Source organism: Scyliorhinus canicula, chromosome 8 (genome assembly GCF_902713615.1).
Source record: "Scyliorhinus canicula chromosome 8, sScyCan1.1, whole genome shotgun sequence".
Lineage (NCBI taxonomy): Eukaryota > Metazoa > Chordata > Chondrichthyes > Carcharhiniformes > Scyliorhinidae > Scyliorhinus > Scyliorhinus canicula.
In genome coordinates, this window is record NC_052153.1 from 2,625,373 (window position 1) to 2,650,669 (window position 25,297).

The following is a 25,297-nucleotide window of genomic DNA, read 5'->3' on the forward strand; positions in this document are numbered from 1 at the left end:
CTAAAAAACAGACATAATTAAATGAAGGTTTATACATTCCATAGCGCTGATGAAGAAAAGCAGGTTGTGAAACACAGTGTATATAGGACGTTCATATAGGAGCAAGACAGCCTTGCAGCATATGAGGCTTGAAATGAACACCAGATTATTTGCCAAAAGCAAGTAATTAAAGCAGCAAACTCATCAAGTTTACTAATTACTGTATTCACTATTATAAGGTTGGTAAAACAAGGTGTGATTGTTTCTTGCAGCGACTGTGACAGCAAGGTTACAAATCAAATTGAATGACCAAAATTCGATGTGCATTCTTTCAATAATAAAATGATTCAAACTATATCGACATTCCTTAAGTGTGTCTGGGTCGACATCTTGTAACTCCTTCCCTAATAACACTGTGGGTGTACCTACACCCCATGGACTGCAGCGGTTCAAGAAGGGAGCTTGCCACCTCCTTTTCAAGGGCAATGAGGGATGGACAATAAATGCTGGCCTTGCCAGCGATGCCCCCATCCTGTGAATTAATAAACTGTTAACCGCAGCAAAGAACTTCTACTTACTTTTAAGACGTATATGGGATTGAAAAAGTTCATTTGCAACTGAAAGAAATTATTCTTGCTCTGTTTATGTAACCATTTGTGCAAACTGCACCATATTTTATGAAAGGGATCAGAAATAATGTTTCCTGCTTGCTGCAAACCAGGACCAAGCAGTAGATATCCAATTGACTCTGGTGAGGACGGTTTTCATTTTTAAAAACACAAGGTATGTTGTAACAGCTTTCTTCAATGCACTGGTTAGATCTTCAAGACATTGAATTTCCTGGCGCTCATATACTCATCTCCAGCCTTGATTTTTAGTGATCACATTCCATGAAAAAAAATATAGCTTGATCAGGATTTTAGGAAGGCCAATATTTTTGCTCTACCCGATCATCACAAAAAAACATCGATTTATATTAAACATACCAGCACCCTCTCTCGAAAAGATTTCCAGCACTGTGCAGTATTAAAGCAAAGCAACCCAGATATTTGTGATACACTAGCTCCCACCTAATGGTCAATGGCTGCACTGCGGTTGGAACCTGAACTGAATTTTTGCTTCTCGTAAGCCAACATGGCAACATCAGTTTGTTTTGCCTGGGAACAAAATTGCACTGGAATAGAATTTCCCAATTCCCATAATGCATTTTAGCATTGCGCTTCAATTTCAAAGCAATAGTTGGGGCCAATCGGTATAATAAAGGTCATGTTCAATTTAACTGAACTATTACATTACAATAAAAAAAGATGTACTTGAAACAGCTGTCAAAACTCAGCCGTATATACTTATTTTGTAAATTCTACAACAATTTAACAGATCCTGTAGAGCTCTTCCAATCATAGGATCAAAAATAGGGGTTTTGTATATTAATCCATCCAAACGTGAAAAAATGTTGCTGATATCATTCCAGAAGAAAAAACATATAGCGGCATGTAAATTGATTGTGAAGTATCATTGCTGAATATGTTTCATACTCAGATTTCAATACTTTAGTCCTGGTCACTCATATTTTAAACTCTGAACAGCTAAGTTCCAAAACAGCAGGAGATAATTTATGGTTTAGATATGCATTCGTTCACAACTGTTAATGCAGCTTGGAGGACTTGAAATCATGTGACCCACGATACCTTAAATTGGTCATCAGAATACATGTTGCTCCATGCATTCTTGGCCTCTAGCCTCATTTTGTCTGCTCTGGAATTTTACTGGAACAGGATATTTTTATGCAGGTTCCAGGAATGGGAGAAGGGAAGAGAGAGGGAGGGCAAACATTAAGTGGCATTTATTATGGATCCTCAGCAGCATTCCTTTCTGGTAATATTGCTTCCCTATATTGAACAGGTTCTGACAATATGTGCAAGCAATATTGCATTGCATTTCATAGCACTTATAGCTGTAGAACCTGAAACTGAACCACCCATTAAAGCTGCAGATAACCACAATAAACAATAAGGTACTAGAGGTTGGCATATATGTTGGTTCTTTTAGACACCATGTAGAATTGCTGAAAATGTACTCAGCATGGCATTGCCTAATTCTCTCTGATGTGGAGTTCACTTTTGTCCTTGTGAACTGCATTCCTACAGTTAGTGTGCACTCTGATTCACAATACATTTGTCAACTTAAATTATGGATTCTTTATGCAAGAGTTTCAGAGAAGCTATGAATGTTTAAGGCTAGTCATTTATTTTTAAACCTTGCATTACATATAATGAAATGGAAGTTCAGGACAGGTTACAAGAGATTCACAACAAATGAATCCACAGGCACTGTTGTTGGTATTTATTGCAGAGTAAAGATTCATGAGGCACTGACAGTCATGATGAAGGATTCAATAGGGGCTAAGGCAGTGTCAGTACGTTTTCAACAGGCTATATAGTAGGGCTTGTATTCAAAAAGGATGACAAAACAAACACACGTAACATCAAAATTATTTTGTTTTATCCATTCACGAATGTGATTCTGATTAGCAAGACCAATATTTATTAACCATCCCCAAGTGTGCTCGAGAAAGTGACGATGATGCGTTCGTCATCTTGCTGCAGTCCATATGATGTAGATACTCCCACAGCGCAGTTAGGGAGGGTGGCCCACGACTTTGACCCAGCGACAGTGAAGGAACTGCTGTATAGTTCCGAGGCTGGACAGTGTATGATTTGGAGGGGAACTTGCAGGCAGTGATGTTTCCATGTGCCTGCTGCCCTTTTTGCTTTATGTGAAAGAGACACTGGGTTTGGAAGGTGTTGCCAAGAAACAAATGGGACCAAGAAACAAATACCGTGGGGCCTCACGGTAGCATGGTGGTTAGCATCAATGCTTCACAGCTCCAGGGTCCCAGGTTCGATTCCTGGCTGGGTCACTGTCTGTGTGGAGTCTGCACGTCCTCCCCGTGTGTGCGTGGGTTTCCTCCGGGTGCTCCGGTTTCCTCCCACAGTCCAAAGATGTGCGGGTTAGGTGGATTGGCCATGCTAAATTGCCCGTAGTGTAAGGTTAATGGGGGGATTGTTGGGTTATGAGTATACTGGTTACGTGGGTTTAAGTAGGGTGATCATTGCTCGGCACAACATCGAGGGCTGAAGGGCCTGTTCTGTGCTGTACTGTTCTATGTCTAAACAGAGTGGCCACAGTGCCACTGTGCACTGGTGGTGAAGGGAGTGAATGTTTATGGTGGTGGTCAATCAAACTGGCTGATTTGTCCAGGATGGTGTGGAGCTGCTGGAGTGTTGTTGGAGCTGCACTTATCTGACCAAGTGGAGAGTGTTCCCTCGCACTCCTGATTGCTGTCTTGTAGATGGTGGACAGGCTTTGAGAAGTCAGGAGTTGAATTAGTCACTGCAGAGTTCCCAACCTATGTCCTGCTTTTGTAGTCACAGTATTTACATGCCTGGTCCAGTTAAGTTTCTAAGAACATAAAACCAAGGAGCAGGAGTTGGCATATCAGCCCCTCCAGCCCACTCCGCCATTCAATACGATTGTGGTGTTCTTTGTGTTTCTTATACTCAGGATGGATGTTGGACTGTTCACAAAGACCACACAAGCTAAGTTCAATAACAAAGCTAACATTAATTACACTACTTAATAGACAGCTCAGCCACTTACTCCTGCAGCAAGCAATAATCTATTAAACTACAATCTACGCTACACTAATACTTGTCTCATGCACTGTCTCGAACTGTACTCTGCTTTTTCCTACACTCTCCTCTACTTTCCCAGAAGCCTGAGTGTCAGTCCTTTTTATAGGTCTTTTCCAGCTCCATCTAGTGGTTAATTATGATATTACATTAACCCTTTATATACTAGACATTCTACATAATGTCACAATGATCATGGCTGATCTCATCTCTGCCTCATCTCCAGCCTCCTGCCCACTCTCCATAACCCTTCATCCCCCAACTAATTAAAACCCTGTCTATCTCCTCATTAAATTTGTTTAGTGTTTCATCATTCACTCCACTCTGGGGTAGAAAATTCCACAGATTCACAGCCCTTTGAGTGAAGTAATTCCTCCTCATTTCGGTTTTAAATTTGCCACCCCTGAGCCTAAAACTATGGCCTCTCATTCTGGAATGTCCAACAAGGGGAAACATTCATTCTGCATCTACCCTGTCAATCCCCTTCAGCATCTTGCATGCCTCTAAAATTCAGTGATGATGATGCCAGTGAAAGTCAAGAGGAGGTGCTTAGACTCTCCCTTACTGGAGATGGTCACTACCTGGCTCTTGTGTGGTGTGACCATTATGTGCCATTATCAGCATGCTTGCAGCATGGCCTGTTTCAATATGAGAAGTTATGAATGGAACTGAACACGACAGTCAAGTGTGTCTTTGACCCATTCCAGAGGCCGAACTTAGTAGACCAGAGAACATGACATAAAACTGATGATAGTGATAAATTAGATGGAGAAATAGGGAGACTGATCATTTTGACACCCTTGGTCCAGCTCATTTCCATACTTTAGAAACAGCAGTGGTCCCAACATTGAGACAATTCACTCTATATTTGTCTCCCTACGTGGGCATAATTCATCCAATGAATGCTCTTTGTTTTTGAGCCGACAGATCTTAAAACCTCCCGTCACTGGGAGTTCTCTCATTTCATGTATAGTCTGTTGTAAATAAACTAAGACAGGATTAATTACCAAGATTAATTAACAACTTCATTATAATTATCAAGATGATAAAAGTGGATGGACTTTTCTACATGGATTTCAAATCTCACCATGATGGTTTGAAAATTTTAATTCAGCTCTAAAAGAAAAAGAGCAGCTATCAGTGGAAGTGATGATGAAACAGAAAAACCCAACAGGTTGATAACAACATTTAGCAAAGAAAACTGATCTTCCGAGACGAGTCTGACTTTTACGTGTTTGCCTCTTGGCTGCCCTTGTGGTTGTCCGGCCAGCCGTTCTACTGCATTAAAATACCACCGTCTCAGGGCAACTAGAGTTGGACGACTCAACAGCTATTCCCAAAATCCAGGAATAATAATTTTTTTTTAAAAAGTGATCAGGAATAAGGCAAAGGTTCATTTCTACAAAAAACAAATTAACCGCAGTCAGCAAGGATTCTGAACGGGCGTGGGAAATCTAGAACATCGGAGGCCCAGAGTTTCTTTGGGGCGGGGGGGTGAAGGGAGGGGACACAAGGTGCACTCCTGCTCCTTCTGGCCTCAGCATGGTAGGGTCTCCGCCCTACCCTGGGTACTGTATTAAAATGTCACTGAGGTCCCGCCCTGGGTACACTATTAAAATGACACTAAGTTCCTGCCCTGGGTACACTATTAAAACGTCACTAGGGTCCTGTGTATACTGTTGTCCAAGGGCCGCTGCAGACACGATGGGCCAAATGGCCTCCTTCTGCACTGTAAATTCTATGTTCTATGACAGCGGACAATATTGAGGTTCTTCCTTTACTCCATTGGACCCCTCAGTTGCTGCTGAAAGTAACTGGGTTAAACTTGCTGTGCGGCAGGAATGGAGCAGCAGAGAGAACCACTTGCTTTTACCTGCCTGGTTTCTGCCGGGCAGAGAGAGTCACCCTCCCACCTCCAATTAATCTAGTGGTGCTTTGCTATATAGACTGAATAGTGTCTCAAATGCAGTAGTGATGTGTGCAAATTTGCCTTGTAAACAGGTCTCTGTATAAAGGGAAGAAATGGCAGGGGTATATGCAGAATGTTTTGGGAATAAAATTAGTTGAATATTGTTTGTGAAGTGGTTCTGTGACGGATAGGGGCAAGATGTAAACAGTACTATTCCTGTAGACCTTTTTCTCAGAACGTTGGAGGGAGGGTGACTCCCATTGGCATCACTGGCTCTGGCAGATAATAAACAGCAAAAGAATCAAGAACACAGCCCATTGCCAGCTGCAAAACACTCTGCTGCCAACCTGCTCCAGGAAGAAGAAATGTTTGAAGTAAACCTGCAGCCAGGGAGACTGTTGCATCAATCACTGTTGACAAGACTTTTACACAACTCTGCAAATGTGCCCCAGATGAATGATCCAATGGTTATTTTCTCAGTGTAAGTTGCCTGATGAGCAACACATTCTGCCAAATCTGACTGCACGACTTCACTGCCTGGACACTAAAATATTCCTGAGGATATAAATCTTAACACCACATTGCAAATAATGTGCAACAATTTTTACTTATCAACCATCTCTTGTGTATTTATGCAATTAATGTTTATTTCCACCAGTGCTTGCCTTTGGCAACGATGCATGTTATATTGTGCTCAAACCTAGTTTTCTATTCCTCAATGCAAATTCAGTGGTTGAATTAAGTGTAGTGGCAGATTTGTGTTCTACAATGGGACATCAGATGCCAGGAAATGTCATTTTGTTGGTCACCTTGTAACTACTACTGCTCGGCTGGCTTTGCCGGCCCACTGCATACCTCTTCAGTTCTCTCAGGAGCCAACTCCATTACATAGCTGCGTATCACCCAGATGGATATATGTTTCCTCCCCTGCTTCTGGATGCTCGTTGGAATCTCCAAAAAGGAAGATGAAGCCCAATATCTAGGTCCTCACCAAGCAATACCCTCGTCCCTCCAAGCAAGGAGCGACAGCCATGTGTAAATTGGAGCCCCAGATTCAGGTAGGGATTAGGAGGATACGCTGATGGGGATAGATGGAGGAGGTTGGAGGAGACTCATGTGCAACATAAACACAATAAGATGTCTTCCAACATCAGGTTAAAGTCCTACAGGTTTGCTTCGAGTCACTAGCTTTCGGAGCAGCTCCTTCCTCAGCTGCGCTCCGAAAGCTAGTGATTCAAAACAAACCTGTTGGACTTTAACCTGGTGCTGTAAGACTTCTTACTGTGCCCACCCCAGTCCAACACCGGCATCTCCACAACATAAGCACAGACAGAGACCAGATGGCCGGTTTCTCTGCAATAGGTTCTTTGTAAATTCTGTATAATCTTTTAAAAACTGTAGTCACAGGGTTCATGGGAGGAACAGCATATGATTTCATAGCCGCTGGTGTCTTATTCAGGAATGGGATGAGAAAGGCTGCACGGTGGCGCAGTGGGTTAGCCCTGCTGCCTCACGGCGCCGAGGTCCCAGGTTCGATCCCGGCTCTGGGTCACTGTACGTGTGGAGTTTGCACATTCTCCCAGTGTTTGCAGGGGTCTCGCCCCCACAACCCAAAGATGTGCAGGGTAGGTGGATTGACCACGCTAAATTGCCCCTTAATTGGACAAAATGAATTGGGTACTCTAAATTTATATTAAAAAAGGAATGGGATGAGAATCCATTCACACAACCTATGGACATGGGAAGCAGTACTTACTCTGCTCACTAACACGCTCCTGCTTACTCATGAGCACCTCCATATTGCTCACCTCCCGGGTTGAATCTTTTCACGCTGAGCAATGTCTGTTCTTGAAGGGGCTGGTTTAGTCCAGGGTTTTTCAAACTCAGGATGTCAAACCCTGGGTGTCGGGAGGGTCACGGAGCGATTGGTTGAGGTGTTCTTGATCGCTGGAAGAAGTCCCCAACAGCCACAACTAGCTTTGAGGAATGCCCGCCATGGGCAGTCCCCGATTGGTTGCATCGTCTGAGGGAGCAGGGTGACGCGAGGCTGGGCTGTCTGCTGGTCACCGCATGTGCGCGGGAGATGGGGACAGGGACGACAGGCATCCACGTGGGCGCACAATGCCAACAGTGGTGGCCCCCCCTGCTTGGCACTCCATTCTGCTGCTCATCCTTTGCGCACTACTTGGTTCGTACCCCGTACTTGCGGCTCCGTGGTCAAGCTGTTCAACGGCCGGCGCAATATCCACTTGCACTCCCACAATGTGAAATACTGGTCAGCAGTCCGAAACTGGGGTGAATGCAGCTACTGGACAGCGGGAGGCAAGTGAGGGAAGTCAGGCCAGGTTTGTCGGCGAGGAATACCGATCGAACGAGGCCAGTCAATACAGCTGACAGGTCAAACGGGATAAAACCTACAGTCATCACATTGTGTCGCCACTCTCTGGAAACCAGCAAGTAAGTGCTTTTGGTGAGAATGGAGAAGGAGTCGACTTGGATGTTTAATGCAATGCAGTGGAAGCAGTAAGAAATATTGTGACATTGTAAATGTTTGACAAGTTTGACAAGTCACAGTTTCGAAAGTAAAAACAAGATTGTACTTTTTTTCTATACTTGTTTAAATTTCTAAAGAAATGGGAATATATTTAAAACAAACTTTGTGTGTAAATGCAAGGATGCTCATGTTCAACTGAAAGTGCTTTAATTTTCAGTAGTAAAAAGTCATAAACTTGCAAAAAATCAGGTATTGGAAATAAAGTTTCAAAGTAAAAAAAAAAGAATGCCGGCCGTGACCAGCCTTTAAATATGAACAATGGAATCTTTCCGCCAGAGGCAACAGCAGAGAGAAGGTCACACACCCAGCATGTACACTGACGACACGTACCCTGTCCATCCTTGCTTTGGGTGTGAAATCATGGAGAAGAGATTCCTCCATTTTGTAGCTGCCAGCAAGCAAACAACAGGACTGTGTGACGATCCGAAGATGGATTATTTTGTAATAAGGAAGATAGGTCCAGAGACACAAACAGGCCAGGATCTCACAACTGAATCTGCTGGAGAGAGCTTCTCAGGAGAGTCCACAGCAGGACTAAGGAGTGCTGGTTTTAACTTTCTCAGGAGAGTCCACGGCAGGACTAAGCAGTGCTGGTGTGAGCTTCTCAGGAGAGTCCACGGCAGGACTAAGCAGTGCTGGTATGAGCTTCTCAGGAGAGTCCACGGCAGGACTAAGCAGTGCTGGTGTGAGCTTCTCAGGAGAGTCCACGGCAGGACTAAGCACTGCTGGTGTGAGATGCACAGGAGAGTCCACGGCAGGACTAAGCACTGCTGGTGTGAGATACACAGGAGAGTCCACGGCAGGACTAAGCACTGCTGGTGTGAGCTGTATCCAGAGCTCCAGGGCCACTGGTGAACCAACAATTAAGAAGAAACTGAAATCGGGAACAAAGCAGTATAAAGATGATTTCTTGAGGTATGGTTTTAATTGTGCCAATGCAAATCAGGATGCAAAGCCCATGTATGTTATATGCAAGGAAGAACAGGCAAATGAAAGTTTAAAACCCTCAAAACTTAAAAGGCATTTGAAGACTAAGCATGGCGAGTTAGAGGACAAACCTCTTGCTTTTTTTCAAAGTGAGAACTTAAATCGTCAGCTGAAGTCCTCAGCAGAAATGTAACATTCAATGACGAAGCAACTGAGATCATGTGGACCATGCAGGCTCACCTACCGCGTCATAGGTAAGCAATAATGGTGTGCTCGAAGGTTGGCCAGCGTGGGTCGCTAAAGTCCGCCAGTTGGTAAAAGGGAGTGCCGGGAAAAGAAAGTTTGAAAAACACTGGTTTAGTCTATGTTCCTGGGAACCTTTGCGATGGATGTGAGAATTTTTCATATTTTAATGTTTTTGCTTTTTGCTGTGATTGCAAAGGGAGAGAATTACTGAATTCCGCAGGGGCAATGCAACCTTTTGTAATGAGACACAAAAATGTGGTGTGATATTGGATTGCAAATGACATAGATAATGGGAAAGCCAAGTTGCTGTTGGGTCTCCAAGCTGGACAAACAGGGTTCAGTTTGGTTCTCAAGAACTATCTCTTTTAAAGACTATGCACCAACATAAGCAAGAAAAACCCTGGTCGATTAACTTTATTCATGAGCGGTATTCGAGATAGGTTGGTTTGTTCAATGGGAATATATATATAATATATACATAGATGCAGGATTAGAAAATAAGTACAATGTTACAACTGTTAAATGCAAGTTAATTCTTTGTTGCTAATGTGTTTAACTCTGTGTTGAAATTAATGTTTGTTTTACCATAAAAGCTGTTTGCTGGTCAGTGTAGTCACTCCTGTGGCGCAGTTACATTTCCTCACAGTTTTCCAAAGTAAAAATCCCATAAAAAATTGGGGTTCTGATTCTTGGCCCTAACACCTTGCCTTCCTGCTGGCCCACACAGCTAGAACAAACATTAAGGTTTTCAGAAAGTGAGTTGCTGTTCTAGAAATTTCCTGCCTTCCTTTCATTCATCGTGCTTCCTGTGTTCAGGAAAACATGAGGCAGGGATGAGTACTAAATGAGTAAAAACGATCTTGTTGAATCCAGCAAGACTAATGTGCCACTACCCACCCAAGACATTGGCCAGGATTTTCACTACCCAGGTGAAGGTGGGCACAGACCCCAACGGTGGGTAAACCTCAGGAGTCATGTGTAGATAAATTCTAACAACTAATACAGCTCCCACTGTACAGGCAATAGTTGTCAAAAAAGTCCCATTCATCAAAGTCTGTTCTCTCACTGATACAGCCTTCGAAGGGGAGAGCTGAATGGTGATGATTTAACATGAGGACCACCACACCTCAGGTGAGGGGCAAGGTTGAGAGTATTCTGTGTCGTACCTTTTCTATGGTTCCATTGTTTTAGATCATGGCAATTAAACAGACCTAATTTTCTAATAATCTTTATTGTCACAAGCAGGCTTACATTAACACTGCAATGAAGTTACTGTGATAAGCCCCTAGTCGCCACATTCCAGCACCTGTGATTCCCTCGGTGCAGGTTAAGACCTTTGCAAAAGCTAAAATTGTGTCCGTTTAAACTCAACACCTTGTCCCCACCTTTCCCCAATGAGCAAAAATTGGATCTGCTGGGAAATGGGGGCTTGACTTCCACATACAGGTCCCGCCCACCATTTTTTTATGTTTACTCAGCCTTCCCAACTCAGTGAAAATCCAACCTACTGTGATCGCACTATAATCCGACTATTGTTTTGGTAACTCTCAGAATTGCTCCTACCAATGGAGTTTCTTCACAACAGGGAGGACAGATCTCCCAGAGGTTAGACCTGTTGAACTGACGAGGGCTGCACGGTAGCACAAGGGCAGCACGGTAGCACAAGTGGCTAGCACTGTGGCTTCACAGGGCCAGGGTCCCAGGTTCGATTCCCGGCTGGGTCACTGTCTGTGCGGAGTCTGCACGTTCCCCCCGTGTGTGCGTGGGTTTCCTCCGGGTGCTCCGGTTTCCTCCCACAGTCCAAAGATGTGCGGGTTAGGTGGATTGGCCATGCTAAATTGCCCATAGTGTCCTAAAAAGTAAGGGGGGTTGTTGGGTTACGGGTATAGGGTGGATACATGGGTTTGAGTAGGGTGATCATTGCTCGGCACAACATCGAGGGCCGAAGGGCCTGTTCTGTGCTGTACTGTTCTATGTTCTAGTGAAATCCATTTTGAGGATTCACAGATGGCCCTTAATTGAAACAACTTGAACAGCCCCATGAAATTTCCTGTTTGAAAGGCAAGATGAAGCAGGATCTTCATTCATTCATTTCATTCTGAACTGTTCAGTTTAACATGGGATCAGCAGAGCTGGGGAAATAATTACAGAAACATTTACAAGATAGCTTGCTGCTCCGCATACAAAAGTTACTCAGAATGAAAATTAAGGCGTTTACTTGCTTCCTGAAAAGTGAGTTTGTTTAAGCGATGCACATTGACTTATTTCTAAGAGCCCAAAGCAAGCTTCTGTATTCTTGTCTGCCAGGCAAAAATGACCTTCTGATGTTTATTCGACCACTATTACCACTTCTCAAATCCTGATCTTTACTGGTACAGTGCAAATATACACGGCAGGGTTGGAAACCATGACTGTTACCCAGAAACAGGCAGTTTGATGTCCATCAGGCATCAAAAGTGGACTTTAAAAGTCTTTAGTGTTTAAAGTCCTCAGCAGGACTAAATGCAGCCATTCTGTGACAAAAACAGAAAATGCTGGAAAAACTCAACAGGTCGGGTAGCATCTGTGGAGAGAGAAAACAGAATTAACATTTCGAGTCTGTACAACTCTTCTTCAGAGTTAGGGAGAGGGACAAAAGCGTTGGATTATTACTGTGCAAGAGGGCGTGGAAGAGAGTAGACGGTCAGTGATCGGTGGGGGCTAGCAGAGATTGCAATAAAGATGCGGAGGTCACAAGACAGAGGATGCATCAATGGCAGTAGAACATGCAGATCGTGGCAGAAAGGTAAGATATCAGAATGCGTTACTGGGAGAGTAACGGTCAGTGATCAGTGGGATCAAAATGAAAGAACAAATGACAGATGGGCCTGTGGGGGAAGGTGGGGGGGGGGGGGGGGGGGGGTTGTTGCATTGGAACAAGAAAATTTTGTATAAAGAAAGGTTCCGGATGGAGGAGAACGGTCACAGACTAAAGTTGTTGAACTCGTTGTTGAGTCCTGCGGGCTGTAATGTGCCTAACTGGAAGATCAGATGCTGCTCCTCCAGCTTGCATTGGGCTTCACAGCAGCAGGCCAGGGAGGTTTGCTCGAGTCACTAGGGCGGACTTAAACTAGTATGGCAGGGGGGTGGTGGGAACCAGAGCACTAGCTTTGAAGGTGTCTGAAGGGGAAATAGAGAACCAAAATAAAACATCACCCTCAGGCAGAGAAAAAAAGGTGACAAGTTTGAGAAGGAAGGTGGTCAATGCAGGACTGAGGGTGTTGTACCTTAATGCGCGCAGCATACCAAACAAGGTAAACGAGCTTGTTACGCACATTGAAATTTGCCGGTACGATGTTGTGAGCATCACAGAGACATGGCTACAAGGGGATCAGGGCTGGGATCTAAATATACAAGGATATGTGTCCTATCGAAAGGACAGGCAGATGGTCAAAGGGGGCGGGGTTGCATTGTTAGTAAGGAACGAAGTTAAATCGACAGCAAGGAGCGATATCGGATCAGAAGGCATAGAATCTCTGTGGGTAGAGTTGAGGAATCGCAAAGGTAAAAAGACTCTGATGGGAGTTATGTACAAGCCCCCTAGCAGTAGTCAGGATGTGGGGCAGAAAATAAATCAGGAGATAGAAAAGGCGTGCAAAAAAGACAATATCACAATAATCACGGGGGACTTTAATATGCAGGTGGACTAGGAAAATCAGGTTGGTAGTGGATCCCAAGAAAGGAATTTGTGGAACGTCGAAGAGATGGTTTTTTGGAGCACCTTGTGACAGAGTCTACGAGGGAAGTCAAGAACAGCATAAAAGCAAAAGAAAAAGCATACAAAGTGTTGAGGATTAGTGGGAAGCCAGAGGATTGGGAAGCCATTAAAAGCAAGCAGAGGACAACTAAAAAAGCAATAAGGGGGTAGAAGATGAAATAGGAAAGTAAGCTAGCTAGTAATATAAAAGAAGATAGGAAGAGTTTTGTTTTTCAATATATAAAAGGTAAGAGGCAAAAACAGATATTGTACCAGTGGAAAATGTGGCTGGAGAAATAATAATAGGAAACAATGAAATGGCAGAGGAACTGAACAGTTACTTTGCATCAGTCTTCATTGTGGAAGACACCAGTGGGATGCCAGAGCTCCAGAAGAAACAGGGGCAGAGGTGAGTGCATTGGCCATCAATAAAGAGAAGATTTTGGGTGAACTGAAAAGTCTGACGGTGGATAAATCACCTGGACCGGATGGACTGCATCCCAGAGTTCTAAAAGAGATAGCATTCATGTCAAGAGGGCTAGAATACAAGACTGGGGATGTACTTCCGAGGCTATATAAAGTTCTGGTCAGACCCCATTTGGAGTATTGTGAGCAGTTTTGTGCCCCGTTTCTGGAATTCCTCCTTGATAAAAGCCATCAGCTCCTGTATCTGGGGCCTGCCAGCTTGCCCTTCCCTCACCTGCATGTTGGAAGAGGCTGTTACTGCAGCACAAGATTCAGCCAAATCTCTCACTGTTTTCTGCCGGGTCTGGTGATCAGCAGACATATCACTCCTGGGGTAAACTACTCTTCTAACATCCACCTACGCCTTTTCATCAATATTCCACCCAGTTCTGAGTAAAAAGAGCTCTTTTCTGTGACTTAAAGCAAGAGCAGCCCTGTATGTGACCATTCACTCCATGGTCACAACCGGACGTCCCATGGTCACAATCGGAGGTCTTGGGCTTTGTTTCAAAGGAAGAACGTGCTGGCCTTGGAAAGGGTCCAGAGGAGGTTCAGAAGAATGATCCCTGGATTGAAGAGCTTGTCGTATGAGGAACAGTTGAGGACTCTGGGTCTGTACTCGTTGGAGTTTAGAAAGATGAGAGGGGATCTTATTGAAACTTACAGGATACTGCAAGGCCTGGATAGAGTGGACATGGAGAGGATGTTTCCACTTGTAGGAAAAACTCGAAGCAGAGGACACAATCTCAGACTAAAGGGACGATCCTTCAAAACAGAGATGAGGGGCATATAGGGAGCCCAGTAGTACAGTCGATGGTCAAGCTGTGGGATCAGCTGAGGAGGCACTTTAAATTGGATGTCGGTGTTGACAGCACTGTGCAGGGACCATAGGTTTAAGCCGGGGGAGATGGATGGGATATACGGGAGGTGGGTCAGGAGAGGGTGAGGGACAAGTATCTGGAAGGGCAGTTTGCGGGTCTGGATGAGTTGTGGGAGAGGTATGAGTTGCTAAGGGGGGGGGGGTGGAAGAGTGAATTTAGGCATATGCAGATGCAGGACTTCGCAAGAAAGGAGTGGAGGTTTTCCAGTTTGCTGGGGCATACCCTGCTGGAGCAATTTTTTTTTTTTTTTTAATTTTATTGGAATTTGTTACAGAAATCTGCTGGAGCAATTGACACTCGCGGACGAATCGGGAGAGGGTAGGATTGTGGGTATATATCGGTGGTTGGAGGAGCAGTAGAGGCGGCGCAAGTGGCGGGGATCAAGTGCAAATGGGAGGAGCTGGGGGGTAGAATACATTGGGGCCTATGGTGTGAGGTGAAGCACAGGGTGAACACGACCTCCTCCTGCACACGGATGATCTTGATTCAATTCAAGGTAGTGCATAGGGTACATATGACTCAGGCAAGAATAAGTGGATTCTTTCAAGGGGTGGCTGATGAGTGCAAGAAGTGTGGGCGGGGGCCGGCGAGCCATGTGGACATGTTCTGGGTTGCGAGAAGCTGGAGAGGTACTGGGAGGAGTGTTTGGGACATTGCCCAAAATTGTGGCGGTCAGGTCGGACCTAATGGTGGCGATCTTTAGGGTGTTGGAAATGCCAGAGCTGCAGGAGGGGGAGGGGGCCGATGTTGGGGCCTTCGCTCTCTGACCGGCGAAGGAGCTTGCTGAATTGGAGGTCGGTTACGCCGCCGGGGATGGCGGCCTGGCTGGGGAATCTGCCTGACTTTCTCCTGAGATAAGGGGGTCGGAGGAGGGCTTTCACATGCGGTGGGGATTGTTCATGACCATGTTTAAGGAATTGTTCGTCGCGATGGAGGGAGAGGGTGTAAAAATTGTACAGACTGTGAATTGTGAGGTTATTAAGTGTGTAAGTTACTGTTCTTTTTACACTTTTGTAATAAAATACATTTGTTTTGATTTATTGTCACGTGTACCGAGGTACAGTGAAAAGTATTGTTCTGCGTACAGTCCAGACAGATTGTTTCATACATGGAAAACTATAGAACAATCATAAATACACAGTGTAAATGCATAGACACAGATATCAGGTCAAGCATACGGAGTGTTGTATTACTCAGTAGAGAAGATGTGTGAATAGATCAGAGGGAATCAGGTATGTGGCATGTCAGGCTATCCATATGAGATGACATTGCTTCCCTCTATTAAAAGTAGCCCGAATGCCTAATCATCAGCGAATTTCTCGGCGTCCTCATTAAGAGGGTCATTCAGGAGTCTGTTAACAGCGGGGAAGAAGCTGTTTTTGAATCTGTTGGTGCGTGTTCTCAGATTTTTGTATCTCCTGCCCGATGAAGAAGTTGGCAGAGACAATAACCCAGGTGGGAGGGGTCTTTGATTATGCTGCCCGCTTTCCCAAATGAACTGGGCGGTGTTCACGACTCTCTAATTACATCAGGTACTGAGGACTCCGAGAAATTCGCTGATGATTAGGCATTCGGGCTACTTTTAATAGAGAGAAGCAACATCATCTCACATGGATAGCCTGACATGCCACATACCCGATTCCCTCTGATCAATTAGCTAAGGGACAGATTCATGTGCAGGATGTGGAATGACAATTCAGTGCAGATACTAAACATGCACTCTGACCAAAATACCACTGTAACCTTACCTTTTAATATTCTATTCTTTCATGGGACAGCAGTGTCGCTGGCAGGTAAGCATTTGTTACCCATCCCCAAGTGGCCTTGAGCAGAGACCATTGCACAGGGCAGCTAAGAGTCAACCACATTGCTGTGGGAGTGGAGTTCCACATTGGTCAGACTGGGTAAAAGCCTTCACTTGATCAAAGAGCAGCGCTCCAAAAGCTTGTGATTTCAAATAAACTTGGTGGACTTTTACCTGGTGTTGGTGGGGTAAGGACAGCAGATTTCCTTCCATAAAGGACATTAGTGAACCAGATGGGTGTTTACAGCAATCGATGATAGTTGTCATGGCCACCATTACTTAGACTAGCTTTACATTCCAGATTTATTAATGGAATTTAAATTCCACCAGCGGCTGAGGTGGGATTTGAACCTTTGTACCTCAGGACATTAGCCTAGACCTCAGAATTACGAGTCCAGAGACATTATGACGCCACCATCTCCCCAATTCACACAACAAATTTCTAAATAGCACTAACATCCCTTCTATCCTTTCCTGCACCTATAGCATCACGACCCTATCCAAGCCACATTCCATTTAGCTGTGAGTTCACCAGTTGTCAGGAGCAAGGGTTGACAAACAGAGGCCATTGACAATTGTACACAAAAGATAGTTTGATCTTCATTATGAAAGAGGGTTCAAATTTCTCGACACAAAGGATTGTGATTGTTGTATATCGCTGAAGCTTCAAGCCACACAAAGTTCAGACTTACACTATGTTTGGAGTTTGTAAAGGTATTTTCAAAACTGAAAGTTCAAAATTTCTCCATTTGCAGAATTCTGAATATATGTTGTCAGATTGCTACCTCGAATGATTTAAAGCAGAAATCAGCCAATTGTGGATCCACCATTAGTCAGTGTGTAGCAAAGTTTAAGTTAAGTAATCTCCATTTATCAGCAATGAAGAAGGCAGTTGAGCAGTTGATAACCCCTTGCTTCATTAAATGCTAAGAGAACACGTAGACACGTTTAATCAACATGCAAAAGCAGCTTATTTTTGAGGACGTGCACGGCAACTTGAAAGTATCACTTTACATTTTATTAAGCATATTAAACTTTATTCACTGTGTGAGAGATGCTGCATGCCAGAGAATACGAGATCATGTCAGCGTTCTGTGACTGAACAACAATCAGCTGGAGCACATCTGTATACTGACCACACAAATAATCAGTTGCATTATTTATTTTGCAATCAGATTATTCTACAGTACAGTAAATGAACAGCAGAGCTGCAAGTGTCTGCTGCACCTTACTGAAAAGTTTAGCTCCCAAAGTGGTCGAAAAATCCAATATTGGGATAGGTTCACTATATTGTTATAAAGCTTGCAATGCATCACTTTTATGATCATAAAATATACAGTGTGCATTTGGCATGTTCACGAAAGGTTGAGCTTTCTATTAGGTTGAACATAAATGTACACTTTTATATACGAAATAATTTTTTGAGGAAAACACTGAATTTTTCCTAGAGTGTGAACTGGTGAATCTACTTACGTGATTTAGTGATAACATCCTGTAAATCGGCCATTGAATCAATTATTGCAGCCAGGAGGTCAGAGCTGGAAAACCATTCAACAGCCTGAATAAAGTGGTTCTGCTCTCTTTCCTGTCCTAGGAAAAATGTAACAAAGCAACATGACAATACATGTAATAACAGCAAAAGGCACAGTTCTCTGTATGTGTGCGTGTGAGAGAGAGAGAGAAAGTGTGTGTGTGTGAGAGAGATAGTGTGTGAGAAAGAGAGAGAGAGAGAGACAGTGTGTGTTCATGAGTGTGACAGTGTGCGAGAGACACTGTGTGAGGGAGAGAGAGAGAGAAAGAGAGTGTGTGTGAGAGTGTGTGTGAGAGAAAGAGAGAGAGAGATTGTGTGTGTGAGAAAGAGAGAGAGATAGTGTGTGTGTGCATGAGAGTGTGACAGTGTGTGAGAGACACAGCGTGTGTGAGGGAGAGAGAGAGAGAGAGAGAAAGAGAGAGTGTGTGAGAGAGTGTGTGAGAGAGAAAGAGAGAGAGCGATAGTGTGTGCGTGAGAGAGTGACAGTGTGAGAGTGTGTGAGAGAGATAGAGTGTGTGTGTGAGGGAGAGAGAGAGAGAAAAAAAGAGTGTGTGAAAGAGACACACAGAGTGTGTGCGTGAGTGAGAGTATGTGTGTGTGAGTGTGTGTGTGGAAAAACATTAAACATCAATACCAAGCACTGTATAAGATTTTATTATCCGTTTGTGTGAACTCCAGTAGAAGAAAAAGTTTATTTTCAATGTGGAACATTTTTTGCCTTCAAATATCACCAGTGTTTGTTGCAAACTGTCTGCTTTCTTGGTGCGCTGCTAAATATTGCTTCAGTCTTCACCATGTGACAACTTGCCTTTTTTCAAGAAACTTGTTCACAAAATAACTTTCAAAATCAAAACTCAATTCCACTGGAACAGATTTCTAAAAGTAAATATGATTTAGCAAATCCAACGGAGGTGAAGATGAAAACATTCCCTTTCTGGTGCCCATAAAGATAGAGAGCCGCTGCAACAGTTTCCAAAATAGACTGAATTTGCAGTACAAAATGATCTATGTGTTGGAACGAAATTGAGACAACAGGATAGCTTTAAGAAACTGAATCTGTCACATTGACTTTGAGATTCGGATTATGGTTTGTTAAAAGTTTTGCGTTTTCATTAGTTATCGACTTGGATACTCCCATTTGCAGTCTGAGTATCCTGTCTCTGTCCATATTGTCTAATATCAAACTAAGTAAGCATTTAAGCAAAGACAGTGTGGGATGAATGAATCATGAGTTCTGCCAACAAATCAGGCAGAGCTGCATGACGTGTAGCCACAAACAAGTTGGACTTTGGAGGGAACAATTGAGGGGTGTCAGGCTTGAGAAACTTCAATACTGTCAATAGATCCTGGGGAAGACAGCTAGGCATGCAACACCCAGCACCTCTCATCCGGATTTGCTTTGTCCGTGGGAAAAGATATTTACATCTTCTGTTTTGATAAATAAATATAGATTATCCAATTCTTATATTTCCAATCAAGGGGCAATTTAGTGTGGCCAATCCACCTATCCTGCACATCTTTGGGTTGTGGGGGAGAGACCAACGCAGACATGGGGAGAATGTGCAAACTCCACATGGACAGTGACCCGGGGCCGGGATTGAATCCGCGTCCTCAGCGCTTGTGAGGCAGCAATGCTAACCATTGAGCTACTGTGCCTTACCTACACTCGTTTTAGTAATGGGAGTGATACCTGCTGTTACATATTTTATATATTTGATTTTCCTCAGCAATGTAGAGTTGAGACTAGTTTCAAAGTGTGCAGGAGTTTACAGTTTTATATAATGCTTTAAAATGCTGACTCCATGTTTCAGCTCAGATTTTAGTGGCTTCTGTCTGTTTACTTTTCTCTCAGTCCACACCTAGACTTAACCAATCAAGGACATAGAAAATAGGTGGAGTAGGCCACTCTGCCCTTCGAGCCTGCACCATCATTCAATATGATCATGGCTGAACATGTAAATTCAGTATCTCACTGCTGCTTTCTCTCCATACCCCTTGGTCTCTTTAGCTGCAAGGGCCACGTCCAGCTCCCTCTTGAATAGATCCAACAAACTGGCCCCAACAGCTTTCTGTGATAGAGAATTCCACAAGTTCACAACTCTGAGAGAAGAAGTTCTTCCTCATCTTGGTCCTGAATGGCTGACCCCTTATACCGTGACCCCGAGTTCTGGACATCCCCAACATCCAGAACATTCTTCCCTGTCCAATCCCATCAGGAATTTAGATGTCTTTATAAGATCCCCTCTCATTCTTCTGAACTCCAGTGAGTACAAACCCTGTCGATCCAGTCTTTTTTCATATGTCAATCCTGTCCTCCCTCAATAGCAAGAATGTCCTTCCTCAAACTAGAAGACCAAAACTGCACAAAATACTCCAGATGTAGCCTCAGCAAGACAACCCTACTCCTATACTCTATGGCCATTAACTTTCCTCACCGCCTGCTGTACCCTAATGCCAACCTTCAGCAACTGTTCCACCATGGCACCCAGGTCTCGTTGCATTTCCCCTTTTCCTAAACTGCCACCATTCAGATAATAATCTGCCTGCCTGATTTTGCCACCAAAGTGGATAACCTCTTGGGTGGAACGGTAGCACAGTGGTTATCACAGTTGTGTCACAGCTCCAGGGTCCCAGGTTGACTCCAGCATTTTCCCCATCACCAATGTCAGGCTAACCGGCCTATAATTGCCTATTCTCTCTCTCCCTCCTTTTTTAAAAAAAAGTGGGGTTACTTCAGCTACTCCAATCCATTCGAACTCTTGCAGAGTCCATAGAATACTGGAAAATTATCAACAATGCATCCACTATTTCTAGGGCCACTTCCTTAAGTACTCTGGGATGCAGAGCATCAGGCCCTGGGGACTTATCGGGTTTTATTCCCATCAATTTCCCCGATGCTATTTCCTGACTAATAAGGATTTCCTTCAGTTTCTCTTTCATGCTGGACCCTCTGTCTCCTCGTATTTCTGGAAGGTTATTTGTGTCCTCCTTAGTGAAGACAGATCCAAAGTAATTCTTCAACCGGTCTGCAATCACTTTGTTGCCCATTATGAATTCACCTGATTCTAACTGTTTGTCTTTACCAGTCTTTTTCTCTTCACATAATCGAAAGAAGTTTTTGCAGTCAGTTTTTATGTTTTCTGCAAGCTTACTCTCTAGTTCTATTTTCCCCTTCAGAATTAAATCCTTTGTCCTCCTCTGCTGAATTTTAAATTTCTCCCATTCCTCAGGCTTGCTGCTTTTTCTGGCCAATTTATATGCCTCCCCTTTGGCTTTAACACTATCCCTGATTTCCCTCGTTAGCCATGGTCAAGCCACCTTCACCTACTCTTGCGCCAATCGGGGATGTACAATTGTTGAAGTTCATCCATGTGTTCTTTAAATGTCTGTCATTGCCTATCCACCGTCAACTCCGTTGCCAGCTTATCCTAGCCAATGCACATCTCATACCATCAAAGTTAGTTTTCTTTCAGTTCAGGACCCTAGTCTCTGACTTAACTGTGTCACTCTCTATCTTAATGAAGAATTCTACCATATTATGGTCACTCTTCCCAAAAGGACATCACACCGCAACGTTGCTAATTAATCCTCGGTCATTGCACAATATCCAGTCTAGGGTGGCCTGCTCTCGAGTTGGTTCCTCAACAAACTGGTTGAGAAAACCATCCCTTATACATTCCAGGAAATCCTCCTTCATCGCATTGCTACCAGTCCGATTAGCCCAATCTATGCAGATTGAAGTCACCATAATAACTGCTGTATCCTTACTGCACGCATCTTTAATTTCCTATTTGATAAGACCATAAGACATAGAAGCAGAATTTGGCCACTCGGCCCCATCGAGTCTGCTCCACCATTGAATCATGGCTGATATTTTTCTCATCCCCATTCTCCTGCCTTCACCCCGTGTCCCCTTAATCAAGAACCTATCTATCTCGGTCTTAAAGACACTCAGTGATTTGGCCTCCACAACCTTCCACGGCAAAGGGTTCCACAGATTCACCACCCTCTTGCTGAAGAAATTCCTCCTCATCTCTGTTTTAAAGGATCGTCTCTTTAGTCCGAGAGTGTGTCCTCTGGCTCTAGTTTTTCCTACAAGTGGAAACATCCTCTCCACATCCACTCTCTCCAGACCTCGCAGTATCCTGTAAATTTCAATAAGATCCCCCCTCATTCTTCTAAATTCCAACGAGTACAGACCCCGAGTCCTCAACCATTCTTCATAAGACAAGCTCTTCATTACAGGGATCATTCTTGCGGACTTCCTCCAGACCCTTCCCAAGGCCAACACATCCTTCCTTAGATACGGGGCCCAAAACTGCTCACAATACTCCAAATGGGGTCTGACCAGAGCCTTATGCAGCCTCAGAAGTACATCCCTGGTCTTGTATTCTAGCCCTCTTGACATGAATGCTAACATTGCATTTGTCTTCTTAACTGCCGACTGAACCTGCACATTAACCTTGAGACTTGCGAACAAGGATGCAGTCCCCAACCTCACAACTACTGTTTAGTTCACTGTACACAACTCCCACTAACTGTGCCCTTTGGTGTTCCGTAACTCCACCCATATAGATTCCACATCGTCCAGGCTAATGTCCTTCCTTACTATTGTGTCTCCTCTTTAACCAGCAACAATATCTCACTTCCCTTTATCTTTACTTCCCTTCTTTCTTTCCTGAATATTGAATACCCCTGGATGTAGAATTCCCATCCTTAGTCACTCGGGAGCCACGTCTCCATGATCCCAATTACATTATAACAGTGAGCATAGATCAGTTACCAGATTTCAATAATCAGAACAACTCTTAACATTACACCTATCTCATTGATACAGTTAACTGTGATCAGCAGATGTGCTAATGTCATCTGCCTCCGCCAGAATGGAGGCTGTAACATAAGTTAAGGGCCATAGCAACCTTGATAGCTACAAACCATACTGCCTATGCTCTGCTCAAAGGTTTAGGTTGTGACTGCAGCAGGATAAAGAGTGATGGCCTGCTTGGTGAAGGGGAGGCCCCTGAGGCATTGCTCCTCCACCTTGTTCTGTTGAGAACTGTTCCCTGTAGATCTACTTTGGGGAAAGCCTCCTGTACACTGCTCTCCTCCTTCACGCAGCCTGGTCCTGTTCTCACGTCTTTCTTGCAGCTACTCCTCCTCCAGCCACAAAAGCAGACAAGCCAATCGCATGCAACTGCAGCAAACTGTTTAGAAGTGTTATGACCCCAGGTGATGTTACAACTGGGCAGAAAGATCCCAAAATGGAACCCTAGCTCAAAAGACGGTAACTTTTACTTTTCTTTAGGAACAGAGTCACAGAACCGCTAAATTAAACCCACTTAAAACTATACCTTATTTTAACTATTTACTAATACAAATATAAATCCCTTAAAACTATCTTTGTTCTTGCAACAAAAGGGAGCTGCTTTAAATCTGTTGTCTAGGACAGGAAAAGAGTTGACCAGCAACCATCAACTAGCCTGTGTGAATGGATAAGTCCTCAAGAGCTGCTGAAGAGTCCTTCCTCCCTGATAGAGACATGGGTTACTGGGCAAGTTGGTCACAAGTCAGGCACTGGGGCAGCCCAATATCACAAGATGGTTTTACAACAAGCAGACCTGAATTTTAATCTTGCAGTGACTTATCCAGTTCCGATGTGCACTCCGGATTGGATTGGATTTGTTTATTGTCACGTGGACCGAGGTACAGTGAAAAGTATTTTTCTGCGAGCTGCTCAACAGATCATTAAGTACATAGGAAGAAAAGGGAAGAAAATAAAATACATAATAGGGCAACATAAAATATACAATGTAACTACATAAGCACTGGCATTGGTTGAAGCATACAGGGTGTAGTGTTAATGAGGTCAGTTAATGAGGTCACGCTCCAAAAGCCTGTGTAGCAACAATTAGAGTATGTGATGAATGACACGCCCCACTCACCCATGTGGATGCTTAGGCACCTGTGCTGTGATTGAAAAATAGACACGCTGTGATCAAAATTAAAGGTCTGTGTGGGAACTTCCCTACCTTGGGAGAGTGTGCCATTTTCCCCAAGAACAAGAAACAACTGCAAGTATCCTCCATCTCGATGCCCTCCAGGTCTACAGCATCACAGATGTCAGTCTTCAACTAATACGATTCACTCCATCTGATATCAAGGAACGGCTGAAGGCACTGGATACTGTAAACGCCCTGACAATATTCTGGCAATAGAACTGAAGACTTGTGCTCCAGAACTTGCTGTACCCCTAGCCAAGCTGTTCCAGTACAGCTAAAACACTGGCATCTATCCGGCAATGTGGAAAGTTGCCCAGGTGCCCTGTACACAAAAAGCAGAACAAATCCAACCCTGCCAATTACCGCCCTATCAGTCTACTCTCCATCATCAATAAAGTGATGGAAGGGGTCATCAACAGTGCTATCAAGTAGCACTTACTTAGCAATAACCTGCTTAGCAATAAGCAGGACCCCAGAGCATCAGTTGCAAAGAACCTTTGTTCTACTCACATCGACGACAACACTATCTTGGATTCTCCTCAAAGAGAAATTTCTTTACAGACGAGTGAACAGTAAAACAAATCAAAAAAACAGTACCGCTGCAAATCCACCAATCTATAGACTGCCTACTGGATCTGTTCATTGACTTGTCACCCACATTCCACAGGAATATGACGATCCTTTCAATAAATGCTGCAATTTGTGGAATGTCTAAGAGATGGTTTCTTGGAGCAGCTTGTGACAGAGCCTACTAGGGAACAGGCAATTTGGGATTTGGTGACCTGTAATGAGGCAGACTTGATTAGGGAACTTAAGGTGAAGGAACCCTTGGGGAGCAGTGACCACAATATGATAGAATTTACCCTGCAGTTTGAGACGGAGAAGCTGCAATCAGATTTAACACTATTACAATTAAATAAGGGGAATTACAAAGACATGAGGGAGGAGCTGGCCAGAGCTGATTGGAAAAGGAGCCTAGCAGGGAAGACAGTGGAACAGCAATGGCAGGAGTTTTTGGGGTTATTCGGGAGGCACAACACAAATTCATTCCCAGCATTGGGAAGCATGTTAAGGGGAGGCCAAGACATCCGTGGTTGACGAGTGAAGTCAAGGACAGCATAAATGCAAAGCAAAAAGCATACAAAGTGGTGAGGATTAGTGGGAAGCCAATGGATTGGAAGTCTTTAAAAGTGAGCAGAGGACAACTAAAAAAGCAACAAGTGGGGAGAAGATGAAATAGGAGTGTACTTTAATAATAAACAGGCATTTGGTATGACAGAACTTGAGTATTGCTGAGAAAGACATGCTGTTGAAGCTTTTCATCTTGCCCTCATCAGAACAGATTCACAATAATACCAAATCTCAAAGGGAATAACAATCTTTGGAGGACAGCCATACCCTGGTCCATGGCAATGCCTTGACCAGAGTTGACCTCTCTGGTTTTAAGTTAACTATCAGTTAACTGGCAGTTAACTATCTCCTGTTTCATTCTCCATGGCAACACATCCACCAATCAGAGTCCACTTGCCAACAAATCACCACCCTCTTCACATGCAGGATAAATTGTTGCTCCC

The 25,297-nt window shown here is 43.9% G+C and overlaps 1 protein-coding gene across 2 annotated transcripts in view; it reads right to left on the reverse strand.

The window, feature by feature from the left end:
• LOC119970052 (coiled-coil domain-containing protein 171-like) overlaps window positions 1–25,297 on the reverse strand; it is a 282,328-nt gene that overhangs the window by 118,341 nt on the left and 138,690 nt on the right. For both annotated transcript variants that reach the window (XM_038804011.1, XM_038804010.1), the window contains exon 17: window positions 17,667–17,783. In XM_038804011.1, the coding sequence (XP_038659939.1) occupies window positions 17,667–17,783 (117 nt within the window). The remainder of the gene's footprint in view (window positions 1–17,666; window positions 17,784–25,297) is intronic.